Below are 20,594 nucleotides of genomic sequence, written 5' to 3'. Positions count from 1 at the left end.
AGGGTCACATCCGTCTCACAGAGATTATATTTAAATAAACTGAAACTCGATGTCTGAAACTAACCTGTTTTTGACATTCAGGTTATGTTTTCTTAATATTATTTTCTTTAATTTTTTTGTTCACATCACTTATTAATTTCAGTAAAGACAACACTGAACACTTTCCAAATAAAATACAAGTGGGACTCGACTGTTGTCTTCTCGGTCTTTTTAAATGAAGGGACGCACATCAAAATAAACTTGATTAACCTACACTCATCTAAAATTTAGTCTCCATTCCAACCACACTTTTAGATACAGCAACATCAAAGTAATTGGTTCTGGATTCTACATTTATTTACGTATTGAGAAAATACATCAAGATCAAGATCAAGATCACATGTAATTTTTCAACCTGCTAAACAAAGTGAATATTTTGAAGAAATTTCCGAGTTTTTGTGCTACACTTTCCGCAGAAAATCATGTGAAATATCAGAAATTTACAGAAATTAAATGTTTTCCTTGGGAACTCCAACATCCTGCCACTTTAATAGTTCCACCGATGAGGGGGCTGTTGTGTTTGTATTAGTAAGCTCCAGGTTCGGTGTAGAGGAGTCGATTTGGAGAACCTTTCCCAGCGTCAGGTATTGTGCAGATTATTGCATCTTCAAGGATCCTCTTACGAACATCTTGAGTAGACATTCCTGAAGCAAGATGAAGGGCTGCAACTCCTGAATTCGCAGGGAAAAACAGACCACAAGAATAATTATTAAAACGATCCGTTCTGAAAACAACGAACAAACGAACCAAGCAAACAACTAACATGCAAGACACAACCAGGTCATTATCAACACAATGTCAATATTAACAGAACTTTGCCTGTTATTACTCGGTAGTCCCCCAAGCCAACATCCCACGTTGAAAATCGATTAAAAAGCATTGTTGATATATAAGGAAAAGTTGGTTGTTAGAACTTTCTTTTCGCTCGGCCAGGCTGTGGCATCGAATTTTTAATCGCAGAAAGTAAGCAACTTTACTCAATCATAAAGGCTGAACTGCCAAAAGGAAGCTTTTCGAAAAAAAAATCTTGTAAAGTTGTACCCGCTACAAATGGAACAGCAAGCGAAGTCCCGCTGGCAGTGACGTAATTGCCGTCTGATGACGTAGTACGGATGAAATGACCAGGCGCAAAGATGTCCAGGCAGACTCCGAAACGCGTGAAGGATGCTTTCTCGTCGTTTGACCAGGCGATTGCACCGACTGTAATGGCCTGAAAATTGTAATAATGACCGATTAGTTACTCATAAACGGGTGATCTTGTGTAAGAGATCGGTGGGTCTTATAAGTAAATCAAAGAGTTGTAATACAGTTATCCCAAGTCCTCCTGAGTCAATCGGAAGTCAATCATAAGTCATTAATAAGTCACAAGCTGTGTATTAAGCCAACTGAGTCGCCGCCATGACATAACTATGTCATTTTTCATTCCCACTTACTTGTGCCTTCTTTGTGATTGACTTGTGATTTGACTTGCGATTGTATTATGATTGACTTGTGATTCATTTGTGATTGACTTGTGATTGTGTTGTGATTGTCTTGAGGTTGTCAAGTGATTGCCATAAGGTTTTCTTGATATCGGCTTGTGATTGGCTTGAGATTGACCTGTGATTCGTTTGTAGTTGACTTGTGATTTGTCTTGTTATTCACTTGTGATGGCTTGATAGTCCAACTTACATAGGGTGAGCGAGCCGGAGATCGCGTGCAAGCGTTGAAGTCACTGGCAACTTCTTGGACATTATTAGTTCCAGCTGCTACAGGAAGACATCCACTCTCTGCCAATCCTTTTACTGCATTGTCGATGGTTAGGGATGATGTTTTCCTGGAGAAACTCAACGTGGCAACACAAGGCGCCTTGGCATTTGCTGTTACCCAATCGATAGCTGGCACGAGAAGACGAGACACGTGAAAAATTGAGGAAAAATAAAGTTATAGGAACTACCCAGTCTGCCAACCAATCAATCAGTATACAAAGGGAGAAGTCAGTCAGTCCGTCGGGGAGCCAGCCAGCTGACAATCCAGCCGATCAGTCAGTCAGGTAGTTAGTCGGCCGACGGTACCGTCCACTCATTCAATCAGTCAGTCTGCTAATCGGTCAACAGCCAGCCAAATTTACTGTAAAAATGTCAGAAGGGAAAAAGAAGAAAAATCTAAGATCACAACCCCACAACAGACAGAAGTACTTGACACACAAGAAGGACAATCAGAAACAGTCTCAAGTACATTTCTGCCAACCTGCTGCCATATCACTAGTTCTTCCTATCCCTCTACAGTCCAGAGTCCTGACAGAGTGAATGGACGCAGCTTTAGCAACTCCCCAGGTTTTACTGGCCGCGACACCTGCTACCTGCGTCCCATGTCCCTTGCAGTCTCGACCCTGAAAACAAAACATAAAAATAACAATTTTATCCAAGGAAAATTGCTATTGTGACGTAAAAAGCAGCAAAAATGTGAAAAGAATCCGTTTGGAAGTAGCTCTGTAAATAAATAAAACATACACCAATATTAAAAGAGAAGGCTCTTCATTAAATGTGAAATAAACTTCAAGACATCCCTATTTTTGTGACTAAGATAGCAATGTTAACCGTTTTTAGAAACAGAAAATTATTGAAATGAATACATTTTATAAAGCGATTTTTTTTTGGACAAAATATTTGTTGAACATTCCTGGGAGTTGAGTCAACATACATCGCTGCCGAACACATCAAAGGCTTTCAGCGCCCGGCATTCAAAGTCCCTATGTAGATCGTTTATTCCGCTGTCGATCACATAAATGTTCACTCCGAAGCCATTACCTATGAAAAACCGACAATAAAATAAGACAATCATTATAACTTTAAAATTAAAATAAAACAGGTAATCTAAAATCCCTTGCTTTATATTTTCAGTTTTTCTCTCAGTATCCCTAACCTTGTGGGTTATGTAAACAGATCAGGTTTAACTAATAGATATGGTCAGTATTTTACGAAGAATTTTATTTCTGCTCGATATTCCCCAGAAAGTGAGATACAAAAACTTTGTTTTGAGACAAGTGAAAGAGGCGATGCTACTTACCAAAGAAGGAAACATTCCGATCCAGGGTCGATTCCTCCTGGTTGATCCTATCCAATCCCCAGTTACTTGGCGGCTGTGTTTGCAGATAAGTGTCTGGATGTTCAATTATGTCATCATCCGGTTGATTGGTTCCGTCCTCCTCAACGTAGTCTACGGCTGGATGAGACAGCACCTGCGAGTCCCAAAATGAAGCATTTATCTCGTTCACTGGTCAAAACTTCAGGCACGTTACGTTATACTGCCGTGACCAAAGCGCAGTGTACGAATACCGTCACGATGCCGGCACATGACGCGCAGCGTCACAAGTCGGCAGCTCAGCAAAAAGAAGTGAGTCTTATTATAATATGAACGGGTGTGCGCTGAACACAATGCATGAAAGACCCGAGCTGAACTTGCGTTTTACAGGATTTTACCTGAGAAAAGATTAGTTCAGGAGACAAAAGGTAATGATTTTCTTACCAAGGTAAGAGACTTGTAGTCTAACTCAAAGACCAGCACAGTGGGATCTGCCTCCAGACTGAATAACAACTTCACGTGTCCAATCCCGCCATAACTTTGCATTGATTTCAAACTCTGCTCCGCCATTTTCTCTCTGAATTCGCTGACAAGGTCATGTGACTGCACACAAAAGATTCAATTTTGAGCGTTTTTCAGTGAAACCATAACCTAAATGCACGAACTGTGTATTTAAATATTAACAGTGAATTAGATTTTTTTTTAAATGTTAATGTAATGTGGTTGCATTATCCTATCAACAATTCATTCAGTTTCAATGATAGTTGTAATTACTTGTACGTGAAATCATCTATATGGCACACACAACGGCAAATTCCGTTACTTTACAATTAGTATTAGCATCAATGAAGAGAAAACTATACTTAGTTCTATCCTTATGTGTGTTTTTTTAAGACGCAGTGAAAATCTCTTCTTACCTTAATTTTGACGATGTATTGTCCTGGGATGATGTCTTCAGTTTGTAGCAAGGGTGCCGAGCTTTCAGTGCCGGTGACAAACAATAACGGGATTACCAGAAACAGCAACATTTTCTCCGAAAACCTCACAAAAGATAGAGAAGAAGCTTCCCTCAAAACATTCACAACAAGTGGACAGGTTGATTAATCCTTCCATTTACATGTACTGTCAAGGAACGAAAAAAATAGTATTTGAGAAAGAAGGGCGGGAACAATATTTGTTGATGTTGGAAGGTTGGAAATAAATTTGAGAAAAGAGATAAAAATAAACAAAAGTGGTTTGCTTTGAAGGTATAAACATTTATAACCATTTTACAATGAACGGATTTTCTCACCTGATTCATAGGGCGACTGTCGATCATGTATCCGTTCATCCACTGAAACATTTATTGTTGTGCGGCGTCTTTTAAACCCCAATTAATCAAACAAAAATATCTTTGCGATTTAATTATAAGCGGGGACAATATTGATTATTTGAAGACAGAACCAGTTTTGACGGCTTGAAAATACTTCCATCGAAAACGATCGATAAATTAAAGATAACCGCAACGTTTCAATATCGGGACTACATAAATATATTATTCCAAACAAAATAGCGACAGTCCTCAAAATTTCTTAATTTTGTCGTTATGTTACATAAAAAAATAATACTAATTTCGGAATGCATGTATAATCAATCGACATTCCAAAGCTCTCAGGTTTATTGTTAGTCGAGTGATCACACTTCTACATGTATAATGAAGGATTATATGAAGACAATCTTCAACACATTTTCTTTGTACATAAATGTTATTAAGGTTTACTTAGACGCTTTCTTGTTGAAAGTAATGGAAACGGCAGAATCGTTTTTGTCTTTGTCTCCAACATCATCAATAATTTTGACAAAGGCATATATAAGCGCCCTCTATTGACCCCCTGTTAGAAATGTACATAAATTTGAGATTTCAAAATTTTCTCAGAACTTAAATTTTGCCTTCGAAATGAAAGATTATGTTCTTTGTTAAAAAGAAAATACATCATAGATATTATATTTCTTAATCATGCAAGGTAAAGTTATGTCTAGCTGCCTACAATGTTATGTGTCAAATCTCGTCGCCATTTGAAATGCACCACGTGACCTTTGGTCTTGACCAGGGAAGCTTATGAATGAAACAGTTTCTTGAAATGGCAAAAAAAATCGTTGCAAATTGCGTTTCAAAACGAAACTGAATCCAATAAATAAATGGTCACATGATTAATTTCCAACACGCACGTCAGATATGACTTCAACTTTCAGTCAATGATGCAAATGATATTATCCATTCTAGCTCCAATATCTAGACGGTACAATTTTACAGAAGGTAAAACACAACTTATAAATACTAAAGATTGCGTCACTTACTTTAGCCTGAAATAAAATTATCCTGCCCGTGACAAATCTGTATCTTAGCGATTGCGCATGCGTGTGCTAGTTTTAGTATGACGTTTTTCAGCGGTCCTCAAATGATCGCGCACGCTCACACTGCATGAGTACAAGCTGATCACGGGACCAGACTCATCAATTTGTTACTGAGGCGGGGAGATGTATAAGAAGCGGTTGGGTGTTCCCCTGCCCGAGTCATTGATAGGACAAACTGTGGCATCATTGAGGATGCGTTGACGTACTTCGCTTGCCGTGACACCATTGGCCAGATGTATGGCCGCAACTCCTGTATACAGACAAGGAAATATATTAACATTATAATTCTTGTTTGTTGGTCTGTCAGTCTGTCTGTATGTGTGGCTGTCAGTAGGCGTCTTTTCTAGAAATCTGCCGGGAATAACTTGTCCTTGGTGTAATCAAATTGACCGATTGGCCGATGTGCCAAAAAAGGCAATTCCCAAAGATGGACTGAGAATAATACTTTATCTTATTGCAACTACTGTCCTGCAGTAACTACGTCCATAGTCATGGTGTCTGTATAGTGTCATAATAAGAAGTGTATTTCGAGATACGGCGAGGTAAATTTGGGACAAATGAACTGCACGGCTACACCACAATATTTGGTTCGGGTCAGTTTTCATTAACGCACGTACTTAAAGTAAAACATTTAAGCCTTATAGCAGAAAACAACTTGACCATACAGCTGTCTTACCCGCAACGAAGCCACAGGCAAAGGATGAGCCTGAAGCATAGCAGAACTTATTGCCTCCCTGAGGATCAGTTGTCTTGACAAAAACACCTGGAGCAAAGATGTCTACGCAGGTCCCATAACGTGAAGACTCAGCACGGTAGTCGTCTTCGTCAGTAGCTGACACTGTAATTGCCTTGAGATGAAGCAAATCAACATTGTGACAAGCCTGTAGCCAGGGTCGAGGGGACGAAAGACCAACCCTAATTCGAAAAAGGCCAAATTAACTGTCCAGATTAGAAAGTATCCTATTCTTTTGGGCAAATATTTTCGTTTCATAAAATGGGGCATTTTTCTCAAACAAACCAATTAACAACTGAGGTAATTTCACACCAAAAGTCTGGTCGAATAATTTTACCTAATTATGTCCCCTCCAGTTTTGTGTGTGTGTGAATAGGTATAACACTAATGCACTATTTGAAGACAACGTGCACAGGGCGCCCTCACTGAGGACGGTGTTTGTCCCTACTTTACTTGCGCTCTGTGCAAGGCGTATATACATTGTATCCCTTACAAATGGCGATCTTGCCGGTGAGAAGTCGCACGCATCGAGTTCCGTCTTCTGCGGGTCGTTCCCGGCGGCAGTCACGGGTAGGCACCCGGCATCAGCCAGTTCTTCCACGCTCTCATCTAACTTCCGAGAAGGTGGCGTGAAGAATGGCAGCACGGCAACGCAGGGCTGCACATGGTTCTTAATCACCCAATCGATACCTGAAATGAAGACCAAGAAAAGACATTCATCTTCTCTCCATTGTTCTTCAGCCTATAGAGCTACAGTGTAAATGACGCTCTTAATGAATCATTGGTTATTGCCAGAAATATATGTTAACTTAGTTTAATAAACTCTGTTAAATAAAGTTTAATAATCTATGTCTGCTGTTGGTCACCGAAATTAAATGTCGTTACCAGAGAGGCCTATTTCTGTCACTAATTACGAATACAAAGTACCACTGTATTCAGTACTCCCTGAATGCAGGAACTTTTAATTGAGCAAACACCTCCGTGTACATCAAATCTTGAAATTAATTTTAAAAACATGGCAAAATTCGCTGGACTTTATTTCACTTTGAATGTCTCGATAGATACCAGAAATTATGTCGCTAACGGTTCCTGTTCCAGCGCAGTTCATCACGCGAATAGAGTGCATAGTAACCTTGTTGGCTACGCCATACGTCTTGCCTCCGACTATCCCTGCGACTTTGGTTCCACGACCTTTACAGTCAGAACCCTGGACAAGGAACGAGAGAGCAAAATGACTTTGGGAAAAAACTTGCAAGAAAAGTATTCCCGAATTTATATTTCAACAAAGGTATAGACGTAGGCCTACAGTACATTTAGGGTTTAAGTCTATGTTAAAAATCCACATCTCACAGATATCAAACACTTATCAATAAAAACGACTATGATCTGTTTTACTTCTGGGTTCAATACAATAAAGCATGTGATCTACAAGCGGTTGCCAAGGTAACGTACGTCGCTTCCGGTGACGTCTTCAACTCTGTCAACACGACACTCGAAGTCTCGGTGTGTATCTTTCACCCCCGTGTCTATGATGTAAACATGGGCTCCAAAACCATTCCCTGAAATAACAAATAGAGAAAACATCTGAAATATTTGACAAGACGACTTTATCAGCATTTCCGTTTCCCGTCTAAACATTATTTTTTTTATCGTTACCAATTAAGTTGCATTACATCCCCTTTTGACCAAAAGACAACATTGATCAGTTGGCAAGATGCTCGCGCGCAGATCGTACGCGCTCTCACATTAAAATGCGCGTGCATTTGGCATGGGCATAGATCGGTGGGGAACTGGGGATGTTCCCGAATAAAAATGGTAGCCTACATTTAATTATTTAGCTCAGAATCGCTGATTCAATGACTCCAAACTTGAAAATAATGTTTAAATGATGATCTTTTGCTCCAAAAAGTTAGTTAAATGGTCAGATATTGTCTCAGATCGCACCACAGAGCGGCTAGAATCTACTCCGTTAGGGCTCCGCGCTCGCATCAGTTCTGATCGACGTACGTCCCCCCCTCCCCCCTTTTGAGAAGCGATCGACGCCCTTGGCATTTGGGCAAGTTGTAAGTACGTGATTGGTCGAAAGGAGCATTTAGCGCGCTCGTGCTACCTGCGCGTGTATTGTGTCCCGTACATGCGCCTAGAAGCACCTGCTATATTGCACCTGTTCTTACCACTGAGCTCCCAGTCGCCATCCATTGGCAGGTATTCCTGATTGATTCGATCCAAACCCCATCTCGCTTTTTCATACGTTCGAGTTTCCTTCGCTCGCTCTGTTATATTCTCCGCCAGTACCGGCTCTTCATCATGCACTTGAACGTAAGCGTCTTGCTCTATGTACTTTACATACGGATATTTCCGCAACTATAGACAAAATTTCAAGATTAGAAAAAGGAAAATTAAAAACAAATTTTGTGTGTGCAAGTCACACCTACAAGACCCAAACTTTTACTTCTTCAAATAGAATTATTGAAAAGATACAGAATTTCGGAGATACGTTTGCAGAAAAGGACGTTCATTTTAATTAAATGTTGCTTTGTATCTTCCGAATACTTCCGACACCGAATAAGAATGGTTACTTTTTCAAGAACTTTGAGTCATTGGCGCACCCAGGATTCGGGGGGGGGGGGGGGGGGGGTTGGGGGGGACTCCCCGGGTGCGCCACTGATTTGAGTTTGAGCTATAAATGTCAATGCCAGTCACTGTCTTCTATTTTCCATTTCTACCTTGGCCAAGGATATGTAGTCCAGCTCCATAACTGCCATATTGGAAGTCTGGTCCATGGAAAGAAGTTTGACATGATGAACTGTATCAATAAGGTTCTCTGGAATGTTACTCTCCATCTCATCTGTCACGTCATAGATGTTCCCGAAAGGCTGAACCAAAACAAGAAGGAAACCATCAAATTATGGATTTGAATTATTTCATTGATATAGATGGGCGGCTCTGTAATTTATGTCATCTACGCAAAGTTGGTTCTTGACCCAAAATGCTTCCAAACGCACATTGTTTACATGATTAAGGAGGTTTCCCATCTAGGAGAAATTGATGAGACTTGAAGATCCCCCCCCCTCGAAAATATACATACAATTGTAAGACAGCATTGCTCATTATAAAGATTTCCCCTGTACAAACTCTGTTACCTCCAATTGGACTATGTACTGGCCAGGTACGGGGTCTTCATTTTGCAGAAGAGGTGCCATGCCAAGTGCTCTAGTAAGACCCAGAAGTACAAGAAGGAAAAACATGGTCTGCCTTCTCCTCTGAAACAAATCATTAGAAAAAAATGTAACAAAAAATCCGAATGTTCCGGTCACAAAACATTAAATAGCGAAGTTGATTTTAAAGTCGTTTGTCTTCTTCTTCTATTTCTCAACAATTGAATTTTAGAAAAAAAGAAATTACCAGAAAATAATACAAAATGTCGTGAAAATTCTGAAGAGAGTCAAGCTTCTGGTTAACAGCAACGAACAGGATGCATGGGAAAGTGACCAGCAGAACTAAACTCAAAATGTGAAGGAAAACAATTTAAACAAAATAGATCAGGTACAAATCGCAACATTATACGAACCTGTTCCATCCTCCTTAGTTCAATACAGCGGCTGTCGACGTAATGAATCCAAAAATCGGTCTGCGAGATCCTTTTAAACCGCTGAATATCAAACTTCCTTTATAAACCTTTAATAACTTAAACATGTTTGAATATTTAATTATTCTTTGCAAAAGTTTCTTTTTGTGAGTTGAAGGATTTCTATTCTTCATATGTCAATTTCGCTAGGGAAGAATCTTATCTTGTTATTGACAACTTTATTTCGTAATACATCGTCATTCTGTACGATTTTCAGTAATTGCCTTGCCATCTCGGAAGTGTATTGATGTAATTATTGCATCAACTTCAGCTCAAATGAAACGGCGGGATCGATTTTGAGCTGAGAAGGGTTGTCGAGCATCTATCATTCACATTTTCATTACCTTCGGGCTGTTATGGTCCACTATAAAGTCTGCCATGCCGATACATGTTATACATGTACAGCAATGTGGATGAGTACCGAGACAGCGCGCAGACAAATGAAAACCTCAATACAAGCAGTCGCAACAGTTGCAGACAGTTGCCGACTATTTTCCTGATTGTCACAAAATCTCTGCTTTCACCACTCCCCACAACATCCAAATAACCCCCTGCCACATATGATTACCACGCCCATTTTAGGGACAGAACTCAAACCAATGCGGACCCCAATTTGCCATCAAACCCCTCGTTACAGCACAATATACAACATACAGTCAATACAATACAGTCAATATTTAAAATTAATAGAATTTATCAACTGTAATAATTCACAAAATTAGAATAGAAACAGTTATTCAGTCGCAATACCGATTACATGTACACAACGTATATAGATGTACACATCATAATTCAAGTCAAATTTCTTTAGGGTCCTATATGTGAATGATTGGTTTATGATAAGAAAAGTGCGATCGATTCTGCCGTACTTTATACCAATATTAAAATCTTCTTTTAAATTATAATGTGAAAGGGGGCATGCGCTCAAATGATAAACAATTGTTTGGTTAAGGCGCTGCCATGCAGAAAAAAACCCCAAGAAGATTGATGTAAAGAAGATAATGGCAACTTGACTGATTGGAATTCCGAAACAAAATCTATACATTTCAAAAAGGGGTCATTTAATATTCTGGTGTAACAAAAGCCGAATAGATTCGAAAGCTGCGAAAATAGATTGGTTTGGTTCACTCATAGAAATTAAACTTACAAGGTTTCAAAAGTATTATCAATCATCTCGCGATACTGAACACAACAACATTTACTTTGGATTGTTGCTGAACTCTTTGATATTACATGTATCGGCTTTGCGCATTTCCACTTGAGGGCGACAAACACTTGATGAGACCTGAACGCAATGGATAAAAAAATAGTTTAGCCTGAAATTTTGTTATTGGATAATTAAAATTTGTTGACAAATCGTCAGAATAAAACAACTGTAGGCCTACTCTAAATTGGCATCGTACAAAAAAGAACCATTACGAACACAGCACTATTCTCTCTCTAAGTGCAACATTTTGATATCAACATTTATTTCATTATTGATGGGCCAGGTCTTAATCAGTAACAAATCTACAAATTATAAAAAAAAAAATTACAAATTCTTGAGAAAAGGAGTACGTTCTTCACGTACAAATGAAAAAAAAGCTCTGATACTGTCTTATTGAAAGACTACATTTCTTAAGCGTCTGTGATGCTTGTCTTAAGCTTTGCATCAAGTACATAACAAGGAGGAGCTACTCTAGGCGCAGGTACTGACACTACCATACCACAAACAGCATCACAGACAATCAGTGACTTTCATCAAGTGTCTGCGATCGGCATCAGTACACTCATTGTTAGCATCGTAAATCTACATGTTATGTAATGCATAGGATCTATTAAAAACCTTTCAATTTGCGAGGAAAAAGTAGCTTTAAATTCTTCATGTATGTTCAACAATACATGAATATATGCATACTCAGATACATATATCCCTTGGCCTGATGGTCCCCAAAATTAATAATTATAAATTTAGTTATGCAAATTAGCAGCATATGAATACTCATAATGTTAATAGAACTGATTTGCATAATATTCACATAGGTACAATGGCATATACTTGTACATTTTGTTAAATATACCTCACAGAATATATAAGTTAATGATTTATAAGCATCATATGGCGATAACATTTGGTAAAATTATTCAAAATTACATGTATACATCAGCTGCAATTTGATCATCATGAGTGACATAAATTAACATCATGACCTTCAATATGAAGCATTTTTATTGTTACATTTATAGGTAGAACATTTCTGCAATGGGGAAATCCTAAAAAGAAGAAGGCCCGATAAGCTCATATAATTTCACGCTCTTTATCCTAGCACATTTGCAAAACAAATTGACTCTTAAGTGTAGAATTTATAATCATTCTACATCTGCATTGTTCTGCAATGTCAGCAATATAAGGCACATAAAAAATGAGAAATTGTTACTAAAGCTAAAAAACTCAACAAGAAAAAGCCTGAGCATTGAAAATAATGAAAAACAAAACCTCAAAACTATCGTAAAACAACTCTACATACAAACAACTAAGGGACAGCAAACACATAAAGGCTGAGATATCAATATCAATTTAAGTAGTGCTCACCAGTTATTGCTTTGCCCAATTTTCGGACATCTTGTCTTTCTTCAGGGTGTAGAACAAGATGTCCGAAAACTTGGCAAAAAAATAACTGGTGAGCAGTACTAAAATTTATACTTTCATTTATTACTTCACTAGTGCTAACACCCCATTTTGTTACAGATATAAATTTGCTTGATTTGGACCTGGGAACACAGTTGGACCCTCCACGAAGGAATTTTTGACTTCATACTGTTAAATGCAAGATGACTCGCAAAATGCATAAAACTTATGTTCTCTTTGGAATGTACTCATCAGCATCGTAATAATCAGTAGCCATTTCAAGTTGAGGCTCCACCAAGTGGTAGATTGGCTGTTCTTTCATACGGAGGAAACCTAGAGCCCCATTCAGCACAGCCCCCTCTTGTGGTATCTTTTTGTCATTTTCCCCATTAAGTCAATTGGTATAAATTAACTATAATAAAAATCAAACGAAAGGACAGTTATACATTGGAATGACTTTAAGAAGATTGAACAATAAAAAACAACTTAGTGACAAATATAAGAAAGTCAACCAAGTCTTTTCTATAAAGTGTGGACTTTGCATTGCTCAATGTCATCTTCAATGTTTTTGTAGTCAAATGTAATTGATGTGCTAGTCACAGATCTGCACATTGTGGTCATCACAGAAACATGGAAATTGTTATCTACATTGCTCCCCAGAAATATACTACAGCTGTACAAGATGGAACGCTATGGTTACCTGGTTTAGATTTCTCAGCTATTAGATCTCATCAATCAGTCATTCTTCACATCTGCGGCAGTATTACTGTTTCCGTTTCTGACATTGTTTCTGTGTTTGTTGCCACCGTACTCCGATCCCTTTGCTGTCACAGTTTCTCCTATCATTTTCTTGATTAAGAAGTACACTGCAAAGAAATTTGTTTAAAAATGATAAATAGGAAATATTCTATATGTATAAAAATATATTTCTTTTAGCATCATTGGAGTGGGTGCTTTCCAAGTTATTTGTTTTTTGTCTGATAATATGAGTAACTGTATTTAAAATTGCAGTTTCGCGAGAGTCAACACAGGAATTCTCATCATCATCATCAGTATCATCATCATGGCCTGCACTTTGTAGTCAATCTGGTTCGTTAGTAAAAACGTCATACACGCGCGCGCGCCACTGATTACTAGCGCCCATTGGATAAACGCTCCAGTTGCGTTAACTTCCGGTTCCATTCGTGCTATGCTACACCGTGTGAAGTACTCATGGTTGAATTGAGATGACGTCACACTAACGAACCCCATGATAGTAGCACATAATGCAGCAGGAGAACTGCAAAATGAAGTATACTCACAAGCCACAATAATGCCGAGGGCTGTTGCCGTAGCAACTGCTGATCCTGTCGTCAAGACCAGAAACAGCTGATACAAGGTGGGCAAACCCAGAACAGACAACCAGAATGTCTCAATAATCACTGGTGCCCAACGCCTAGGCATGACACGCATGGTACGGTGGTCGAAACCAGTGAAGGTGTCGTTTTCCAGAAAATGTCCGTACAAAACATCCTAAGAAAACAAATGAATGAAGCGAAAGGAAGTGATATGAAATGATTTTTCACAAGGATCAATCCAAAGGTCGTTTACTGGTAATGACCTTTGACCTCTGAAGGTCAGAATGACCTGATACTGACCTTTTTCTCATAGATTTCATGAATAAACTTCACTTGGCCGTCTTCAGTCTTTGGCACATCGGCAATGGGTATCCGCCTGCAATTTCAAACCATTGGGTTTTTTTCATCATTAGAATTAGAGAAATAATTCTTGGGAAAAGGTACTCACAGGGTTTATGAAGTAAAAATGAAAGTTAGTCTTGTAATTAACGACGATGTGCATTGGACTTTGGGCTATTTTAAGTATAATTAACTCACACTACATAGTTTTTTCAAGATTTCTGAATCAGATTTCAGTGAAAGTGATGGCTCCTGATAAGAAGATAACAATCATAAAAATGTCGCTTCTTCAAAAATCTCACAACCATAATGTCCCCAAAATTGTAAGAAAATAAGACACCCTTCAGAATGAATAAAAACAAACAATGTCCCAGGTACTTCACGACACCTAGAACTGACTTACACTGCGTGGAAATTGAAGATAAATTTCTTTCCTCTGAGCAGGTTAAGCAATGTTGGTTCTGAGTCGGACTGGCTAACTCCGAAAGTTGTGTCGTATATTGCAGGTACTGCAAATAGGAAAATTATGTATGAATGCTAGCAAAGCATTGTGAACATTGTAAATTATAACTATTATAAAATATATATGTGACAGGCCGTTGACACATAGCCCTTGCTTATATAGTGGCCTCATCTGACCCCTAAGGTAACCACATTTATGTGCAGAGTCTTTGTCTTGAGAGCCATTCACCACTCAGTATTGGGAGGAAACAACACATGAGACCACACTCAATACAGTCAGAGCAGTTTCCAATTGTAAGTGGAAACTTCTCAGAAGAATGATCACCGTTAAGCACACCATCCTTGTTGATTGGCACATATACATATATATATATACATATATAAGCATGGCAGGAATTTCTTAATTATAATTGAGGAATACATGTAATCACCAACATTTCTTTGTTTCTTTGTTTGTGTTTTGCCATAGCAAAACTTTCAAAGTATGGGCATGTTTTGAAAATTTTAAATTCTGAAGGGATAGCTTCCATATATTAATTTCATTCATTGAAAATGTGAGCAATTTGTAAAACACAAATTTCCAGACAAAAAAAGGAAATCCTACTTTGTCCGTCGAATGCTTCCATGGCAACCACGAATCCCTTTGTTCTAGGCATGAGATGATGCTTGAGTTCTTTCAGTCCTTTCTCCTTAGCGAAGGCCAAACCCTTGGCGTATTTCTCCTGAGTGTAACGGGTTCCTTCACAGTATAACAAAATCTGTAAAAAAAAACATAACAACAAGTGGAATATTTTAAAATGAGCGTAAAAATTAAACTCTAGATGTGACAAGCCTCGGTATCTTTTTTCTTTTTCTATCACAAGTCTAAAACAACCATTTTTTTGGGTATGATTTTTGAAGCATTACCGCTGAGATTGAGCCATCCAAGCTCAAAATGTATGAAGAATTCTTGAAATACAATTAGATGTGTCTTTTTTGGGGGAATTTCTTCCATTTCTTTTAAGCCTTTTATAGTGCTGCAGCCACTTCCCATTCACACGTGTGTAATTTCAAGCCATAGTCAAGTAATTCAGATGTGGCCTGTTTGGCATGCTAAGCACAGAAAATATCTGCTTAGCAAAAACACATTACCAGTCAAATCTATTGCTATTGACATTGCACGTGACTGGTTCCCTGCTTTTTCTGCTCAGCACATATATTGCCTAGTGATGTTTTTTTTCTGCTTAAGAAATCAGGCCCTGCTCTTACCATGCACTTGAGTGGATAGGTCAGGTAACTGCGAAAGCCGTCAATCATCGTCTTCTTGTCTTTTGCAAAGTCTCTCTTGACAAAGATCATCTCCAGCATGGCGAAGGACCAACCGACTAACGGGACGTACTGCAACTCATTCTTCATCAAGCATTTCGCTTGCTACAAGACAAAGAAATCAATCATTATAATTATTCTGAGATTTGCCCTTCTATTATCTAAAATTCTGGGCACACACAAGCCTCAACCTACATTACAACAATTCTCTCTATTCAGGACTAAGTCTCTACATGGTTGAACTGCTGTAAAATATAATTTTGGGGTTTTGCTTTTCACCAACATATCTTTATAAGGTTGGACGAAAAATAGACCACTTGCATATGATGTCACATCAGAGGGAAGGTCTTTGTTGCTCTATGATACGTATGAGTAGAAGCATTGTATCTTTATTGTCACTGACTTAAAATAACCAAAGCTGCCCTCTGGGAGGGCACACCACGCAAGGAGTCTATTGAATAGAAGAAAACAGAAAGAACTCACTTTCAAGATGCCGAACCTGTCAGCCAGAACCCAGACAGCCAGCCAATCCACATCCTCCCTGTGATTGCATAGAATGATGCAATGTTCCTTGCCGCAGATATTCACGAATTCATCGTCAGCAAACACCCGGACCTCTGATCCTGACCATCGGTCACACAACCAAATCAACTCTGACAGAGGATACATCACAAGTAAACAAAGAGAATTTCAAACGTGTTGGTTGACCGCAGTTTGAAGAGTTTTTAGTACAGAATAGTGCCGTATCCCGGAGGGCTAACTTGTGCCCCCCCTCCCCCTCATGCAGCATTACCCTTCTAAAAGAAAATGATACCATCGGCACCTCACAACCCATGAAAACAACTTCCCCAACAATTTCAATGAATGAAAATAAAAATTCACACAAGAACAGAAACAACAACAAAATTGTCAAACTTGATCCCTTCTCTAATCCAAAATCTGATTACACTTGCACAGAGAGATTTGACTTAGAAACTCTCTATCAACAAAACTACCGCACAATTTCTCCCAATTTCTCCATCTTTATTCTAAGTCATTTCTACACTTCTTAGATTGGTTGCATCATGCCAGATAGGCATACTTACGACCCCAGTGGAGGTAGACCAGATTACAGACTGTTATCTGATACAGACGCTTACTGAACGGACGGATAAGCACCAACGCTAGCAGCTGCATCAGAATGACTATGATACCACTGACGATGAATGTCACAGAAAAAAACATCTGGATGAGAGGAGATTCCTTGAAAGAGGAGGTAAGACCCATGGTGACGTGGAGAATGACCAAGACACGGAGAGAAGCAACGTTGGAAGATTTGTGATTTGTCCTGAGATCGTTGAGTTACATGCCTGACATCAGACGCTTTGTTGACTCTGAAATTGTATTCAAAACATTTTTTCAAACAAATAAAACTAATTGGAAAGGTGTTGCAAAACGTGTTAATGGAAACGTTTTGGACAAGGGATACATTAAGATATCCATGCCATTATAAAAATAGGAAAAAAAAGAGACACTATTATTTTCAATTTGCTTACAACTGTTCAATGTTTTGCATGCACTTTTGTAACATGTGTATCACATTGCTTGTACAAGTCGAGGGAAAGATCATTACATAACATGATGTTATAACAATTGCTTACATTTATACTAGAAGAGATAACAGATTACAATTACAATTACACAACACACTTTTAAAGTACAACACGCAAAGGAATATAATGTAAATGCTTCAATGGAAAATATGAAATTAAAATACAGCATAGAAAAAAGGCAGAAATTGATACAATGCAAAAAATTGATTTCAGAACAAGTATTTTGATGTTTTCTTTAGAAAACGGCACTCACCACTAACAGTTATGGTCCGTTGTAATCAAAAATATTTTTGGAATTGTCGAGGTTTCAGTAACAAAAGATATCCCAAGAATTTGGGAGTAACTTTTTTTACGACAGTGGTACCCAGTCAACACTTTTATCCAATCTAAAGTTTTACACATTACATTTGAGATGATGCAACGATTCGTGCTCTGTGTTCCGTTATGGGCAAAGTGCACAGGATTATGATAACAGAAAGTCAGCTAGTATTTATTCTGAACTTTGGACACTGCACAGGATTGACTTTGTTTACAGTCCACAGTTTCCCAGCAAGGGTAGATGTAGATACAGTAATGCTTAGTTATCAGGTTCAACTTGAAAGCAAATTTACAATAGGATAATGTACCATATTGTGACCCCATGTCAATGGCTTTGTTCATCACCTTGAATTATTTTCTGAAAAATACCCTGACCTAGCCCCATGGCCATGCAGTGGGACAGAATGTGGAAAGAACTTGCAACCTGACTCCACTTCGTTGGTTGTGTACAAAGTGTATGGAGAGTCAAGAAAATTTTCCGAGTAGGCCCTATTTCTTAACAAAAATTTAATTTGAAATGTTTTCAGTCCCAGATTCATGAATATCATCATTATTGTAATGACCGACCTTCATTGAGATGATATATTATATGAAGAAAAAAGTGACATCAGGTTGCAACATTTTTTCCAAAATAGACTAGCTCTGTCCTTGTTTCTTTTCTTTAGCATGTTTATTTTGGATGAGTGTTTTGGTTGTAATGTTAGTGAAATTTGCCCGAGGGAGGGAGCCCAGTACACTATAGCAATACATGTGAACATTGACTGATCAAGTTCGTCGCTCTTATTCTAAATAGAACTTATGCGTATGATGATCAGTCCTGTGACAGTCTGAAGTCAAATCTCACATAAGTTTACTGTCATGGAAAACAGCTGCGATTTATGTGAATAATCTTTTCAGAAAAAAAATGTTGCAACCTGACGCCACTTTTTCCTTCATATATCATTTCAATGAAGGTCTGTCCATGGTCAGTCATTGCAAAAATGATGATGCAGGGACCATGGCTGGGACTGAGAAACATTTCCAATATTGTTAAGAATTACCTAGCCCAGGTTGGACGACGTCTTCATTGCATTACGACGGACGTCCGGGGTATAAATTCTACCACCATAGCGAAAAAAATTATAACAGAATCTGTCCAGAATTGTGCCTGCGTTGGGTTTAGAAAAGGCAATTATGTTCGCGGGCGGCGTGTTTACCGAAAATAAACTGCAATTCCACGCTTTTGTTGAAAACATTTTCAGTACGAATTCTCCGCGTGAAGACGTACACGTACACGCGCGTGCCGTTTGCTGCCGTGGCGGCCGCGTGCTACTGCTAGGTGTTTATTTTCTGTAAACACGCTGCCCGCAAACATTAGTGCCTTTTCTAAACCCAGCGCAGGCACAATTCTGGACACAAGGAATATGTAAGCGAAATGTTCTTTGCTCTGTATGGGCAGTAACTTCAGCAACTTAGTGGCGTCAAGTTGCAACATTTTTTCCAACAAATTAGTGAAATTACCGAAATTGTACCAGGTTTTAAACATAACCGGGAAAGAATGTTGCAACCTGACAGTACACTGCTTTTTTTCTTCATATATCATCTCAATGAAGGTCAGTCATTGCAAAAATGATAAGACATGAATCTGGGAGTGGACTGAGAAATATAACCTAGAAAAATTTCTAGACTTTGTACACAACCGCGAAGTAGCGTCAGGTTGCAACATTCTTTCCCATAACCGTCATCATAACGTTTACGAAGTGGCTATCGTTACGGCACTCGTTGTTTAGCGCCCTCTACGATATTTTTTTGATACGCACGCGGGTATATAATTATTTGTTTCTCCACGTTTTATCGAGCAGTGCGCCAGCTCAGCCGATAGAGGGTAGGATTTTGCACCGCGAGGTTGCGGGTTCGAATCTCAGTTTTGCACTCGAATTTTTTTCCTTTTCTAACCTGAGGCTTTGGAGGATTTTTTTTAAAAGGGAAATAAAGTCCAAATTTCATAAAGTTCAAATTCACTTTTTTCCTTCTAATTTTATATTTTCTTGTCATGTTTTTTTATAAAAGTTGCCAGGTTGCAGTCTACCGTAACGATAGAAAATGGGAAATGCGTTACGGCTGCCGTAACAATAGCCACTGCGTAACGTTTAACGTCTTCCTGATTACTTGTTCTCACATTTTAATAGTTTACATTGCAAATTTCGCAGTTTTATTTCAATTTATTCACCTTTCTTTGTGGCGTTTCTGTCCAACATCGGCGATCGATATCACACACTTGCACAGTGAATGTCGGACACTTCGCCACATTTCCACGTCGCCCCATGTCACTTCGCCCCTAACCACTTCGCCCCATCTCCACTTCGCCCCATTCCCACATCGCCCCATCCCCACTTCGCCCCATTCCCACTTCGCCCCATCCCCACTTCGCCCCAGCTGTTACATGTAAAAAAAAAATCTCATCTATTTTTTTGGCTTAAAAAAACAATTTCAACAGATTCACTAATTGCTAACCAACGGAAAGAATTAGCCCATCACCAAATGAACAATTCATAACCAACCTCTCAAGCTAGGCTCTCCCCTACCGAGAAAAAAGATCCAACTTTGTTCCCAACCCGGCTATACCAACCGGCGTCTCCCACTTATCTGAGAACAACAATACCTTTGACATCCTAATTTCACTCTTGGAGGAACCAATCTCATCTAAATGAAGTTGTAAGTGTCACATATCAGACAAATTTTGACGGAACATTTTCCGGCTTTTCCTCAAGGCAGTGAGTTCCTTTTAACTCACTGA

General features: G+C 38.8%; 3 protein-coding genes across 5 annotated transcripts; all 3 read right to left on the bottom strand.

Moving 5' to 3' along the window:
- Positions 1–318: 318 nt before the first annotated feature.
- Positions 319–4,130, bottom strand: LOC119744970 (aqualysin-1-like). Its single transcript, XM_038221194.1, has 8 exons — positions 4,020–4,130; positions 3,547–3,705; positions 3,088–3,259; positions 2,722–2,828; positions 2,269–2,410; positions 1,711–1,916; positions 1,081–1,249; positions 319–710 (listed from the first exon to the last, which is right to left on the bottom strand). The coding sequence occupies exons 1-8, from the start codon at positions 4,128–4,130 to the stop codon at positions 565–567; spliced, it is 1,212 nt and encodes a 403-aa protein (XP_038077122.1). The 3' UTR covers positions 319–564.
- Positions 4,131–5,603: 1,473 nt separating this feature from the next.
- On the bottom strand, positions 5,604–10,237 carry LOC119744969 (extracellular serine proteinase-like). Its single transcript, XM_038221192.1, has 9 exons — positions 10,202–10,237; positions 9,373–9,492; positions 8,956–9,105; positions 8,404–8,593; positions 7,682–7,788; positions 7,295–7,436; positions 6,723–6,919; positions 6,173–6,344; positions 5,604–5,746 (listed from the first exon to the last, which is right to left on the bottom strand). The coding sequence occupies exons 1-9, from the start codon at positions 10,235–10,237 to the stop codon at positions 5,604–5,606; spliced, it is 1,257 nt and encodes a 418-aa protein (XP_038077120.1).
- Positions 10,238–11,289: 1,052 nt separating this feature from the next.
- Positions 11,290–20,092, bottom strand: LOC119745647 (1-acyl-sn-glycerol-3-phosphate acyltransferase gamma-like). Of its 3 annotated transcripts, XM_038222158.1 has the most exons (10): positions 20,028–20,092; positions 16,994–17,281; positions 16,392–16,561; positions 15,852–16,013; positions 15,208–15,361; positions 14,545–14,650; positions 14,103–14,178; positions 13,767–13,977; positions 13,166–13,331; positions 11,290–12,877 (listed from the first exon to the last, which is right to left on the bottom strand). In XM_038222158.1, exons 2-9 carry the CDS (start codon positions 17,172–17,174, stop codon positions 13,201–13,203), a joined length of 1,191 nt encoding a protein of 396 aa, XP_038078086.1. In that variant the 5' UTR covers positions 17,175–17,281; positions 20,028–20,092; the 3' UTR covers positions 11,290–12,877; positions 13,166–13,200. The 3 variants fall into 3 exon arrangements, with proteins under 3 accessions (XP_038078086.1, XP_038078085.1, XP_038078084.1); XM_038222157.1 differs by lacking the exon at positions 20,028–20,092 and adding an exon at positions 17,906–17,927 and having other exon boundaries at positions 11,290–13,331; XM_038222156.1 differs by lacking the exon at positions 20,028–20,092 and adding an exon at positions 17,754–17,889 and having other exon boundaries at positions 11,290–13,331.
- Between the last annotated feature and the right edge of the window lie 502 nt (positions 20,093–20,594).

The sequence above is a fragment of the Patiria miniata genome, unplaced genomic scaffold (genome assembly GCF_015706575.1).
Source record: "Patiria miniata isolate m_02_andy unplaced genomic scaffold, ASM1570657v1 HiC_scaffold_7, whole genome shotgun sequence".
NCBI lineage: Eukaryota > Metazoa > Echinodermata > Asteroidea > Valvatida > Asterinidae > Patiria > Patiria miniata.
This window is presented reverse-complemented; position numbering and strand designations above follow the sequence as displayed.

Bases quoted from the DNA above. Each gene is read 5' to 3' on its own strand.
- LOC119744970 (XM_038221194.1), bottom strand. From the start codon at position 4,130: ATGTTGCTGTTTCTGGTAATCCCGTTATTGTTTGTCACCGGCACTGAA. The intron at 1,250-1,710 runs GTAAGTTGGACT...TACAATTTTCAG, and splicing joins CTCCGGCTCGCTCACCCTAT to GCCATTACAGTCGGTGCAAT. The intron at 711-1,080 runs GTACAACTTTAC...CTGCGAATTCAG, and splicing joins TGCTGTTCCATTTGTAGCGG to GAGTTGCAGCCCTTCATCTT.
- LOC119744969 (XM_038221192.1), bottom strand. From the start codon at position 10,237: ATGGCAGACTTTATAGTGGACCATAACAGCCCGAAG. The intron at 9,106-9,372 runs GTAACAGAGTTT...GTTTTGGTTCAG, and splicing joins AGTACATAGTCCAATTGGAG to CCTTTCGGGAACATCTATGA. The intron at 5,747-6,172 runs GTAAGACAGCTG...GTCTGTATACAG, and splicing joins TGCCTGTGGCTTCGTTGCGG to GAGTTGCGGCCATACATCTG.
- LOC119745647 (XM_038222158.1), bottom strand. From the start codon at position 17,174: ATGGGTCTTACCTCCTCTTTCAAGGAATCTCCTCTCATCCAGATGTTT. The intron at 16,562-16,993 runs GTAAGTATGCCT...ATCCTCTGTCAG, and splicing joins GGTCTACCTCCACTGGGGTC to AGTTGATTTGGTTGTGTGAC. The intron at 13,332-13,766 runs GTGAGTATACTT...ATTTCTTTGCAG, and splicing joins CCTCGGCATTATTGTGGCTT to TGTACTTCTTAATCAAGAAA.